Source organism: Hyaena hyaena, unplaced genomic scaffold (genome assembly GCF_003009895.1).
Source record: "Hyaena hyaena isolate Hyena2069 unplaced genomic scaffold, ASM300989v1 scaffold_242, whole genome shotgun sequence".
NCBI lineage: Eukaryota > Metazoa > Chordata > Mammalia > Carnivora > Hyaenidae > Hyaena > Hyaena hyaena.
In genome coordinates this window covers 390,976-405,492 of record NW_024080869.1, presented here as the reverse complement: position 1 = coordinate 405,492, position 14,517 = coordinate 390,976, and the positions used below count along the sequence as shown (strand labels likewise).

The 14,517-nt window shown below is 33.9% G+C and overlaps 1 protein-coding gene and 1 long non-coding RNA gene across 3 annotated transcripts in view; one reads left to right on the top strand and one right to left on the bottom strand.

Annotated features, from left to right (window-relative positions):
- LOC120239802 overlaps positions 1 to 14,517 on the bottom strand; it is a 153,064-nt gene that overhangs the window by 30,941 nt on the left and 107,606 nt on the right. The gene's annotated exons all lie outside the window — the stretch shown is intronic.
- Positions 1 to 14,517, top strand: part of HMGCLL1 (3-hydroxymethyl-3-methylglutaryl-CoA lyase like 1) — a 184,952-nt gene that overhangs the window by 77,202 nt on the left and 93,233 nt on the right. For both annotated transcript variants that reach the window (XM_039244305.1, XM_039244304.1), the window contains exons 4-5: positions 1,978 to 2,073; positions 4,010 to 4,158. In XM_039244305.1, the coding sequence (XP_039100236.1) occupies positions 1,978 to 2,073; positions 4,010 to 4,158 (245 nt within the window). The remainder of the gene's footprint in view (positions 1 to 1,977; positions 2,074 to 4,009; positions 4,159 to 14,517) is intronic.

Below are 14,517 nucleotides of genomic sequence, written 5' to 3'. Positions count from 1 at the left end.
TCCCAATGTTTGGCTAATTCAACACACACTCCCCATGGCTTTCTGTTGCCTTAATGATACATGCTATATTTTTAGAATAATCTGAACCTGGCTCAAGGACACATCACAGTGTACATCCCCTATCTTCATTTATAATCTATTCCCACATTATTTACCCATAATCTTCTCTAGCCAGATTGTGTATTCCTCCTGCTGCACTATCCCTCCCTCTTTTGCAACCCTCTTGATTATTCTGTGTTTCAGCTTCTGTAGCTATGTAATGAATTACTGAGAACTTAGTGGTGTAAATAAACATTTGCTTTGCGCATGAAATCTGAGGGTAGGCACAGGGGGACAACTTGTCTGGTCTGCAATGTGTGGGGCTTCCTCTGAGTGACTTGAATGCTGGAGGCTTAGGTCATCTGAATACTCCTTCAGTCACAAGTTTAGGGGGTGATGCTGGTTGTTGTCTGGGAGCCTTAGTTTCTTTTCGCATGGTTCTCACCACATTGGCTTCCACACATGGCCTCTCTGCATAAACTCATTTTTTCACAGTGTGTTAGCTGATTTCCCCCCAAAGAGAAAGCCATATGGAAGCTGTATACTTCTCCATAACCTGGGGTCTGAAGTCACATATTATTATTTCTGCTGTATTCTATTTCTCGGAAAAAACACAAGTCTGCCCAGGTTCAAATAAGAAGTAAATATAGTTCACCTCTTGATAGGGATTGTTGAACTTCTGGAAGAGCATGTGGGATTAGAAATATTGCAGTGGCCATATCTTTTTAAATTTTAATATGCTGTAGTCATGTTCTGCAGTTTGTATTCTATACCTCTTATAACTTTCCTAGACTATAAAGCCTGACCAACTTTTCCCAATTCTGAACTCTTATAACCTGTGCTGTGGTTTACAACCAGTATATTCCTTTGAATAGTTAAGTTTCTGTGTACATCTGTGTTATTTCCCCAACTATATGGCAAATTATTTACTGCAAGGACTTTACTTTCCTGTATTTATATTTACCACAAGGCCTAGCATAGGGTTTTGGACACAGTAGGTGCTTAATAAACATCTGGCTTAAAGTCAAATAGGCTTAGCATGAAATTAGAGATTTGGCTTTTATGCATTGTAGATGACCATGGGGGATAGTCTTTGTAAAGAATGCAGTTATTGAGTGGCAGATAGTAGATGTGACTCTAAGAAATAAGTTAGCAAGAATCATGTTTTAGACAGAAGTAAATGCGGTTAGGTTGAATGAAACTTGGAGACTTAAATGCCACTAAGGTATGATGGCAGTCAATGGGAGGTACTTTTTTTTTTTTTGCATCTTAAATATTTTCAATTTCAAATGTACTTAAAACTCATTTAATTAATCCAAATTATGTTCACGGAAAGTATTTAATTCCACTGGCATTTCACTGAGAGGAAGACCTATGAACTAATAGGAGTAAATATTGTAATATTTAATTTTTTTAAACTGTGTAGTTCTATTAAGAAAAGCATTTGTAGTTTGATTAAATTTTATTTAATTTTGAAATTAAAAATATTCATTGTAACAAGCCATGGTATATAGGGAAAAAATGTCTTTCCTTATCCATTCCCATATTGAAGATACAATGTATGTTTCTATAGCTTTCCTCATGCTCTTTTTTCATACTTTATTCCTTATATTTATTGTTCATGCCTTGATTTATTATTCTGAAACATGGTTATGTAAGTAATAATCTGTCTGTGTACTGATTATGAGATTTGAGGCTAAATATAGACTACGTGGCAAACTATTAAATTTGATATTATCACATTGATTTTTTATAGGATCATAGAAAATATAGAAAAATAAAACCTTGGAAAGATAGGTTAAATTTTCCTCTTTTGTACTCCATTTTATGCATCTGTTTGCATTATGAGAACAAATAGCAATCTGATGATAATGCATAGAGCACTCTGACTCTTACTAAAACATCTATGCTCACCAAACATACTCTTACATATTTCAGATGGCTGATCACATTGAGGTGATGAAAGGCATTCATCAATACCCAGGAGTTCGATATCCTGTCCTTACTCCTAATCTTCAGGGTTTTCACCGTGCTGTAAGTGTGCTGTGAATTATTTTTAAATCCGTATACTTCTTAATGTTTTAAGGATCTTTACAAAGTTTAAACAGTATCTGATATAGCTCCCTTGTTAGCCTGCATAAATGCTATGCTAATATATGCACATGAATACCTGGGTATCTGTAACCCCTTAGTATTGGTATGGACTGAAGTGTCCCACATAAATGACCCTTCCATTTTAACCATTCAAGAATCAAAACACAAAAATACAGTTATCCATTTTGATGAAGTTCCTTTGAAAATGTATTTTGTGCTTCCCTCTTAAATAAGAAATATAGAATTTAACTAAACATTTCTCAGTACACTATTATTAGTATTATTGAAATGGATCATATTTGTCAACTTTTTTGGATCGGCTTTCTGTTACTGTTGTTCCCTCCCTCTAGGTGAAGTGAAGCACTGCCACTTAGAACTGCGTATAACAACTTTCCCTCTTCTCTTCTGGCTTGTTTCTTCCAATCCTATGTGACTTAAAAATTTATATGCAAAAGAAAAAAAATATTTGATAATGACACATACAAAAATATGGCAATTTTGAGAAGGCTTGAGGTGTTGTGCTTATAGGGCTTCACCATAAAAGTTTTGCACTGGCTATTTCTGGTGTTAATGAATTTTTTTTCTCTTTTGTATTTGGGACTGTGTTGTGTAAAGTTGAGGTTGTGGATGCTCATTGATAGATTAACTGTTGTGTATCTTGTTAAAACCATTTTTCTTTTATTTTGATAATAAAATTTTTATTCTGTTGTAAAGAAAGAGGCATTTTAAGAAATTATACATATTGCTGTCATTGGTCCTAACAAAATAAGGAATGTCTCCATCTTGAAAAAGATACCAACTGAGAGCACCCCCTTGCAAAAGCTTGAAAGGGCAGGTAGTGGAATGGAACATGTGACTTGGGAGTTAGGCATGCCTGTGCTTAAGGAGACTTGAGAACCTATAGTACCTTTGGGCCCTTGTACAAGTTACTTAGCTCTTTGAGCCACAGTTTTCTCATCTGTAAAATAGGTAAGATTGTGGGTTACAGACAGAACACACAAAAGTACTAACAAAAATCCTGGCACACGGTGAGTATTGAAATAGAATTTGGTTTTAGAATTTAAAATTTTATTTTCAGCCAATCTATATTTTTTGTTGAATTAAAAAAAAGATTTATTTTTCTTAATACATGAATAGGGTATCAGAAAAAGAGGCGAATCTAGACACAACACCACAGATACATTAATAAAAATTCTTTTAAAAATCCAGGAAAACTAGGAAATTTGATATTTGAAAACAAGTCACTGGAGGAGCCTGGAGCAAGGGCTTAAGATGGCAAAAGGGAAAAATATTAGGTTAATATTTTGAATTTAAAGACTGGCAAGAGGATTAAGACATTAGACATATAAGTATGGCCATAGCAGTCAAGGTATGAAACAATGGATGCTAGCTTAAGAGACAGAAAGAAAATTTGGGGCAAAATCTCAGTGATGAATTGGAAAAACATTTTTCTGTTAGGTTTTAGAAAGAGGAGAAGAACAGAAAGCATTATTCTCTCATAATTGGTCTAAAGATAATGTTTTCCATAGATCTTAAATGGCTTTATTGGGGTGCCAGTATTTTCCATAATTATAGTTAAAATATGCTTGATACCTACCCATATTTTAGGAAAGATAAAATTAAATTGGAGCATCATTGCTGTTTTCTGTACCTCAGATTTATGAGTGTTGCAGCTTGGGGAATTATTTTCTTATCACGAAATACATTTAAAATTTGAAAAGATCATATGTGGCAAGATGAGAAGATTCTAATTGTGAATTCCAAGGCAAATGTTAAAGAATACATGTATGCCTTTATTGAGTAGTTAATAATTCTTCTATTGCTATCATTTACGTGTTTGAAATTACATGTTTTTGCCTTCAATTGTATTTTTCAGGTTGCTGCCGGAGCCACCGAGATCTCAGTTTTTGGTGCTGCATCTGAATCCTTTAGCAAGAAGAATATTAACTGTTCTATTGAAGAAAGCATGGAGAAGTTTGAGGCGGTTGTTAAGTCTGCAAGGCACATGAATATTCCAGCACGAGGGTATTTATGAAATTCCACAAATTCTAGTTAGTGAATATCTATCTATTCTTGAAGTTCATATATGAACTATGTAGATATTATTTTAGCATTCATAATATGCATAGGGTATTTTTGTATCTTTTATGATCAGGCCATCACTGTATAGTGATCTATCTCATGAATATCCACTAATAATTATTAGAGTTTATCTAGCTTTAAAGTATACAGTACTGCCAAGATGAGAACCAAGCTTGACTTTGCAGACCTAACATTTCATGCAAACCTGACATTGTTACGCAACTTATTAACACCCAAGATCTTTTCATTTCAGCCTACTGTGGGCTGATCAATTTGTGTAAACTCGTAGTATCATTTGCAATGGAACCATCTAATGTGGCTTCCACATCTTTAAAAACATTTTTAAGACCTGGGACTTTCTTCAAAAAATTATTTTATGTAGAACTTCAATAGAGTATATAAAACAAAATTGAGCTTTCGAACTGCACCAGGAAATTCAACCCATCTTTTTCCCCATTCAACCTCCCCTTCACAGTGGACTTCTCTGTTTTCTCTGTGTGACCCAAAAGCAAAGGTAAATGGGGAAGGGGAAGAGAGAGAAGATCCCCTTTGATTCTTACCTGCTTCCAGACCCAGCACTTGGAGCATGTACTGTGGTCTCTACTCTCAGGCCTATGTTCTGTGAGATGTATAATAACTTGTTACTTAAGAAGGAATTTGTTTCTAAGACACTAGCTAATTTTCTATTGATTTTTATAATTATAGAGATATGTCAGTCTTAATCTGAATCAATTAAAATGTATGGCATTCATAAGAGAAGCCTGACAGCTATAATTAGATTTAAATACAGGTTTACTTCTTTCAGTTTAGGAGAACAAAATCTATAGTGGCAAGTAAAGGTTCAATGGTTAATGAGAAAGACAAGTGGATCCAATTTTGAGTGACAATATTAGAAAAGAGTTAGATTTCAACCAAGGTCATTTGGAGAGCAAATAGAACTAGACTGTACCAAGGGGGACTTTCTTGTTGGTTTGCTTACTTTACTTAGCTTCTTTTTCCTCTCTCCATAGCAGTAGTTTTCAGCATGAGTTTTTAAAAATGTAAAATTGTTTTTGTAGTCAAAATATACACATTGTGGAAAACACATACAAGAAGAACTTAAAAACCAAGAAACGTGTATCCATAGACAGAAAGTAAAGGATGTGTTTTATATTGCAAAAAAATGTGAATAACCACAACAAAATGTATTATAGGTGTCTAAGTTCAAACATACATAAGCTTTTTTGTCTCTTTCCTTTCAAAGAAAGGGAAAAATGAAGAAGCTACTGTATTTAACATGGGTTTAAATGTGGAGTATAGGTTTTACAGTAAAGTCACTCTCATTGGAAATTTGGGAAAAAAAAACCCATTACCATACTAAGTAAAGTGAATGTGCAGCTTGCACTTCAAATATGAAGTTTTTTAATGTTAAAAGATGGTTGTAAACATAAATTATTTTAATATCACATTTTATTATCTCAGTTTTTCTCTTATAAAATAGAATTTCTATTAAAGCTAATAGAATTCTTAAATTCTCTTGAATACTGAGTTTTGAGCACTTTATATTGTCCCATCAGTAAAGAAACGTTTTTAGAAACTTTTTCTTTTAATAGAGAATGTGTGAGTCAGGGAAAGGGTCAGGAGAGGGAGAAGGGGAGAGAGAGAGAGAGAGAGAGAGAGAAAATATGAATATCCAATGCAGGCTCCACGCTCATTATGTAGCCTGACATAGGGATCAATCCCACCACCCTGGGATTATGACCTGAGCTGAAATCAAGAGTTGGATGTTCAACGTGCTAAGCCACCCAGGCACTTCAATAAACTTCTAACCATACTAACTTAAAAAGTATAGGCCTTAATAAGAAGGGTACAAAGTGCAAGATGGACAAGAAGTACTCACAGTCCAATGCCATCAGCAGAGTACATTGGAGACCTACTGTAGAAGTATACAATAAATAAATGTGTGTTTTCCAACACAGATTTTGCTCCTTTGAGCACAACTCCTAGATCTGCTGAAACACTATTCATTTGTAGAAATAGACCTTTTAGTCTGTGAGTTCACTCTTGGTGCCGAGAATTATCTTCCTACTCCCTCACACTTTGAGAGAATTTAAATTAGATTTTATTTTTACTGGCAATCTAGAATTTAGATACTCATCATTAAAAGTCATAAGTCACTGGTAATCATTTAAGAAAAAAAGAGTCATGTTCAACTAGTGGAAACTGAAGTAGATGCCTCAGCGTGTCTTTCTGGGGCTATATGGCAACAGCTGCATCAACATGAACTTGATCATCATGCAGAAAATTTATGTCATCAGCTGTCAGATTTAAAGGCCATGGGGCAGTACACATTTTATATGCTTACTTATATGCTTACTAAAACGATTTACATTTTAATAAAAATAGTAAACTTTCATATGGTCTAAATAGCAGATTTTATTAAAGTTATTAAGGCTGTGGTTTGATCCCCTGATCCTGTAACACACATATACACATGCATGTGTACACATTTTTTAATAGATGCTCAGAACTTTACACAACATCTGGGACACATTGGGAAAGCATACCATGCCAAATCATTGACATAAAATGCAAAGTCAGCTAACTACTGCTGAATATACATTATATATGAGTGAGCAATGAAATGTCTACATTTTGGACTTCATTCGTTAATGTCTAATTCATATGACATATGTTTAAAATATCTAGGTGATTTTTCTAATATCTGTCAAAATTTTTAAAAAGTTAAAAAGGCAAAGAAAAATAAAAGTCTGATAAATGTAATGATTTTCTCTATTTTTATCAATGCATTTATTGAAATAATGAAATCTTGGTTTGTCAAGATCCTTTCAAAATTGAAACATCTCAAGCTATGAAGTAGTGCTCTAATATATGAAACATTTAGTTTTATTTCTTCTTGTCTGAGTATCGACTTACCTTAAATGAAGTCACAACAATCACATACACTATTTGTGAGAATATTATTTAAAAAAAAAAACTGTCACTAACAAGCCATTATTAATTTCACTATTAAAATGCTTATCAATATATATAACAAATTCACAAGGTCAGCGGTTGTGCATATCAAAGCAAAACTTTTTACATAATGATGTCTTAGGCCTTTCTTATAAAATGACTTCAAATGATTTGAACCATGATTACTCTGAAGGTTTGAGCCTACTGAAAGTTGAAAGTAGTAGTTTTGTAACATTTCTCCTAGAAGCCAAACAAAATTATCCATCTATTATTTACATAAATATACAAAATGCAAAAATATTTAACTGTGAACTGTAACCACTGGATTCCTTAAATTCCCAGAAGAAAAATGTCCAAAATAATGAGAACAAGGAGTAAAAGACAAATGAGAAATTAAGAGAGATAATCATTTATAACTTTTAGATACAGAAAAACCAAAGACCATTTTAGGATGTGATAATGGTTTATACTGCATATTAGTGTCTTTGTTTTCTTTTGGGTAAATACCCAGTAGTGAAATGACTGGATGGTATGGAATTTCTATTTCTTGAGGAACCTCCATGTTATTTTTACAGTGACTGCCAATTTACATTCCCACCAACAGTGCACCAGGGGTCCTTCCCCCCTTCCCGCACCCCACATTGGCACCTACACTTTGTATTTTTAAAATCTTTTACATACTAGCTATTTTGAAAGATGTGAGGTGATATCTCCTTGTCATTTGATTTGCATTTCCCTGATGCGAATGAGTGATGTTGAACATCTTTTCATGAGTTTCTTGGCCATCTGTATATCTTCTTTGGATAAATGTATTCAGATCTTTTGCCCATTTTTAATTATTATTTTTTTGATGTCAAATTGTGTAGGTTCTTCATATATTTTGAATATTAACTTCTTATCAGATATGTCATTTGCAAATACCATCTCCCATTTGGTAGTTTGCCTTTTCGTTTTGTTGATGGTTTCCTTCACCATGAATTTTTTTTTTTTTTTTTTTTTAGTTGGGATAGTCTCAATAGTTCATTTTCACTTTTGTTTTTCTAGAATGTGTATCTCTTGATCAATGCACTCACCCTCACCACATACTTTCTGCTTATCCAAGACCAATAATAATCCATTCTGGTTTAACGGCTTCTGAATAAGATTGTATTATGTATATTAGTGACCAGTTTCTTTGATGAAACACCCTTAACATTAGGACATTCTTGAGCATTATTATTTTTTGATGAGTTGCTTAGCTCTGTATAATTTCTAACCCTTAAAATGACTATGCAGTAAGGGAAGACTCTTCTACCTCAAAATGGTCAGTTTTCATTAGTTTTTCCCTTTGAGAGGTAATTTTGAACACCAACTTATTTAGTCAAGAATTTGCAACCTGTGTGTTAGCCAAACTATTTAGATCATGTTGCACATGTTGTGTTCCTTATTCTTTGTCTGCATAATATATGTTATAATGGATTCTGATGCTGATCTTGAAGATAATAGCAGTACTATTGAGTGTGATAATGAGCTTTCTTATTTAAGTCTCAATATTTTAAATACACTGTGTTTCTCATGACTAACATAGCAAATACCTTCCATTGGATGATCTACCCCAGGAGATGCACTTGCATATTTGGCACCATCTTCTAAGTGTACAGTTTATTGGCCAAGTTCATTTCCAGTGTCTTAAACTGAGGCCTTCCCATTGGCCTGGAAGAAAAAATTTGAAGAGCAATTCAAAACCTCATTTACCAAAGCATGGTACATAAAACTCTAAAAGTGAGACATCTGTTAAAACTATTTTCTGTCATACATATTGTTTGTTTGAAGGGTTATACTTTTTTTTAGCTTTACATATTAACATGGCACTACCGTGTATCAGAATAACACATACCCAGCAATAGTTAATATGTGTAAGCTGTGTTGTGTAGTCATCTCTAAACAGCCTTCATATAGAGCCTTTGAGGAAAGAATGTGTCTTGTCATTTTGCTTGAAAGTAGCATTTTAGAACAAAAAGAGAATTTAGCAGAATTGGTCCTTGAGACCAAGGGACAGTATTTATTTCTTATATTATCTGTAGTGTTAAGTGTGTACCAGGCTCTCACAGTCTGTTTTTAGTTGGCTTATTAGTACTGGTATGCTATTTTGTATTGTTTATAGGCAGATGTGTCATGCATGACTGCATCAAACCAGCTCCTACATTTAAATGTCTTAATATATTCAATTGACATTACATGTCATCTCTTCAATCTTGGCATTGTTTCTCTCTTCTGAGGATAGCAGTCGTTGATTGTTTCCGTTTGTATCTGTGACATTTTTTCCAGGCTTTTCCTCATCATTTTTGTTTCTTTTTACCGGGATGATTAAAGAACATAGGATAATTGTGGGAAGGCAGGCTTGGATAAAGCCTCACTCTAGTTGCTTTTTCATGACTCAGTTTCACCAGGTAAAGTTGTTAAGACTTGATTGCCTCAGTTTATCTTTTATCATGATTTTGGACAGTATTGATAAATGGTCTTTACAAGCACAAAGAAAAATAACTCACATTTCTATCCACAAAATTTTATAACACCATGCCTTTAATTTTAGCACAATTAGCTTCAATATGATTGGCCATTCCTTTATTCTGTCATCCTATATGATGTTTAAAATATTGCTCTAAGTCTGAACTCCTAAATATATGCTGTCATCTTTTGCTACAGGATATAGAACATTAATAACCTGGATGTAGCTATACACGTAAAGATTAGGAATTTCATAGAAAATTATTTAAATGATGAAAATGGCACCTTAAATAACAAATTTGTGTATCTATTCAAGAAATATTGAATATTTTATATATAATGTAGTGTCTAGTGATATTGTATGGAATATGAAAATGAAAAAGTAGACAAACTTCAAAGAGTTTCCAGCAGACTGGGAAATTAGTGTATAGAGAAATTGTTAAATTGTCAAAAAAGGCAAATACATTAAGAGACATACAGACAGATCCTATTCAAGTTTAAAGTAATACTATATTAAATTTCTCTGGGGTTATATGGAGAAACTTAATGCAGAAAGTGTCAATAAAATGAAGCGTTAAAGATCGGTAAATATACGGAAACATAATCAGAAATAATGGGCTTTTCAGGCAGGGCAAGAAATGAACAAAGAGCAAAGGCATGGTGAAGAGAAATCTCAAGAAGCATTTAGGTAACAGGAAAGAGCTTATTTCCACTGGAACGGGAGTTTTTGAGGCTGTATAGTGGGAGGTAGATAGAAAGTTAGAGGTTTCACAAATTGCTGAACTTGAATACCAGGTTTATTTGGTAGACAATGGCAAGTCCGTGTACACTTTCTATATAATCAGATCTATTCTGTGTTATGCCTATTATTAAATCTATTTATAAATCTATTCTTTTGTCAATAGGTATTAGTGTACAGATGAGTGGTGTGAGACCAGAGGCAAGGAGAGCACTCGGCAGATGTATGCAGCTGACCTGGAGAAAAGACTCAGGGACTGTTCTGTATATTTGGGGGGGGGGGGCGGGCACTAAGCAGAGGTCACATACAACAGAGGCTGGAGGGGAAGAACCAGTCAACTTGGGTTAATGAATAGTTTCTCAAAGGTGACCCTTAAGTGATTTGGCAGGACAGACTCTGAAAATGACTGCATTTTTTTTAATGGCAAATGCAGGGGAAGCAGGAATGAGCACCATTTTTGACATACTGAGCTTAATATGCCATGTGAATGTGTCAGGCAATCCATTTATAATGTTCATGAGACTTGGAGTTGTTCCTGGAGTTGTCTATCTGCATAATGATGAAAGACGAAGACTATGGGGGACTGAACTGATGAAGAGACTCCCTTTTCTGTTCCCATTACAAACATGTGGATATAACCAATTTTAAAACATAAAACTAAACTCAGAAAAGAAAGTCCTCAAATTTCATCAGAGAAAGTGTGGTAAGCATGCAGGTTGATGCCACTAACACCTGGGGGTGTCTATTTCAGATTCCCATAATCCCTAGTGGCTTGAAAACAGAATTTTAATTTCTACATGAGGAAAGATAGATGTTCTACTAGAACATGCATTTTAAAGTGATTATTCTTTTTTTTAATGTTTATATTTATTTTTGAGAGTGAGAGTGAGCATGAGCAGGAGCAGAGAGAGGGGGTGACACAGAATCTGAAGCAGGCTCTAGGCTCTGAGCTGTCAGCAGAGAGCCAGATGCAGGGATCAAACCCACAAACTGTTGAGATCATGACCAGAGCCGAGGTCGGACACTTAACCGACTGAGCCACCCAGGCGCTCCATATTCTTGAAGCCTGGAATCACCTCTTTGCCAATGCAAAGTCACTGGAACTTGTGGAATATTATGGAAACCCCAATTAAGAAATTAAAGTATAAATTTGTCCAAGAACTGGTAAAATCCATTGGGTAGTGGCGAAAGGAAGTCAGATCTTGTTTACAGGGACATTTGAGTAATTCAAAAGTCTCATGGAACTCCTACAGAAACTAAATCACTATGAAAAGATACAGTAAAAATTACAAACCACATGACAATACACACTACCCTAGGAAAGAAAAGTAAAAAGAAAAAGCCAGAAAACTCTAATGGAAAAAAAGGAAATAGAGCAATCTGAATATTTTATAAATTAACCCCTTAAAATACAGAAAAAAGGAAGAACATAAAAGAACAGATCTTTATGGAAATGATGAAGATTTTACAAAAACATATTTCTTGAAATGAAAAATAGATTTATTAAAGGAAAACAATTGCATTCAACTGCAGATTACATACAGTTGAAAGGAGGATTGATGACTAGAAGTAGTATTTAAGGAAATTGCAACAATAAAACAGATAACAAAATAATAGAACTTTTGGAAGTGAGGTTAAGAGAGAGTGACTAACAGAATTTTCAGAAGGAGAAAGCAGGGAAAATAAATGTTAGACATAGATTTGATGAACTAGTATTTTGAAGATTTTCTAGATTTGAAGAAAAACATCATTGTTAATATTAAAGATGTATAGAGTCCTGACATTCTCATGGTAAAATGCAGGATATTAGATATAAACAGAGAATCCTAAAAATAGAGAACAAATTACTTTTAAATTGCTATAACAGAATCACCATTAAACAGAAAAACTCTCTTCAGCAAAACTGATACCAGGCTAGTGAAATATGTTCAAAATGGCTGAATAACTGTTCACATAGAATTTTATACCCAACCAAACTATTAAACATTAATGAAGGTGAAGTAAAATTATTTGGTGACAAAATAGTCTGCAAAACTTTACCATTGCTGAAAGAACTACTAACGGGTGTAGTTCAGTAAAAAGGACATTGAACCAGAGGTAAGAATTAAGATAAAATAAGAAATGGTGAGGTTGCAATTGGGGCCTTAAGCACAGTAGAAATGATTCAAGACAGGTCTGTGAGAAGTTGAACTATCCTCCAATTAAAAATAGATAAAAAGTGCTGTGGCATAGTAGTGAGATTCTTGAGACTAAATACTCTCAAATATGTGTATTAGCACTTAATACACAAGGGAATCAATCAGGCAATCCAGGGGAGGTAGTATTGCTAATGTTTCAGTGGTTTTCAATTTTGACAAGTTTCTAAATGGAACTTTAGAAATCATTTTGAAATATTGGTGGTTGAATTTAATTCCCAAGGTTTGTGATATAATTGGTGGAGTGTGTCCTAACCATTAGGGTTTTGGTTTTTAAACTCCCCAGGCAAGTTTGAGAACCACTCTAATAGATTATTAGAGAAGAGCAGAAATCTAGAAATTGACTTTAGCCACTATTCAAAGCAGACAGTATAGACTATTTTTACCATGGTGGAGGCTATTTTATCCTCATGAAAATGTTTAATTTTTTTACCAGTAGTAAGCTTTTTCTGTAAAAGACTAGATAATAATATTTTAGGTTTCGTGGGTCAGATCATGTCTGTGCTACAAGTCAACTCTGCTCTTACAGTGCAGAAATAGCCATGGACAATGGGTAAGCAGATTGGCATGGTGGTGTTTGAATAACATTTTACTTGCAAAAGACTAATGAGCAAGATTTGGCCTGTGGGTCTTCATTTACCAACATATGCTTATAGGATATTAAAGTAAGTTAAGTAACATAGATGAGAACCATCACATTTATTTTGGAGAACGTAGCCCCCTCTGTGAATAGGTGAAAGAAGTGGCCACTCACAAGAATGGAGAAGTATGTAGGAAGATGAAATGCAGTGGACTGTGGAGACCAGACAAACCATAGGGCTGGGAAGGAATCTGAGGGGAAACTTGAGTAAATGAAAATGTAGGTGATGTTACCAAGGGGGAGCTATGGCCAGATAGTAAGTTAAGAATGCAGGAGAGGTTGGTTTCTTTATATCATTCTGTATTTGTTTTTTTTTCCCCCTTACTTTGTTTTTCATATTTAGAGGGATGGCATGTAAGTAGATGGCTTGGATTTTGTATTCAATCATATCTAGATATTTTGGGTTCATAATAAAGTAATTACATATATTTATTTATCTATAATCATTACATCTGAAATGAAAATGTTCTTTTTCATCTTTAACCACCTTTTTTCAAGTTATTACATTTATAGAACATTTTCTTTCCATATATTGTTTAAATTTATATAGGTTATACAGACAAGATTAAATTATAGTCATTATAAGAGCAGAGAAATGATTTACTGCAAAGCTTTCAAATTTTATTTGAATCATCCTTTTTATCCCTCTGTCCTCATCAGTTGCTTACCTGACTTATTGAATTGCTTATTTAATTCCAAAGCACAACTTTTATTCACATTTTAATAGTTTTGAAATTACAGTTTTAGAATCGATATGTATTGAATCATTGAATATATATATAATACATATACAATTGTAATGTGTGTGTGTGTATATATATATATGTATAACACACACAATGTATATATTTTTTACTCCAAACCCTGTTATTTAAATTTATAGTATATCTTATAATGGACAACATCTTAGAATCTAGGAAATATGTTATTATCTTTTGTCTTGGTTTTGCCTCTACCTTTTCACTGGCAACCACTCCCAGAGTTCCTAAAGAATTAACATTTCTGGGAAACTACTCTGATCTTGTCACTATGTTACCTAATAATTTTGAGTGATCTCAAAGTTCAGACTCCTTGGCGTGGCATTCAAGGGCCTTATTATCTAAAGCCTGTTATATTCTGGCTCAGAGAATTGGATCTCCAGCCTCATTTCCTACCAACCCTCTCACTCATGTGAATTGCTTCATCCCTGACAATCAGACACATGATGCATTATTTTAATACAAGTGTTGTAAAAATCTCTGAGGAAAGTTTAATAAAATGGGATTGGTGCTGAGCTGAAAATAGCT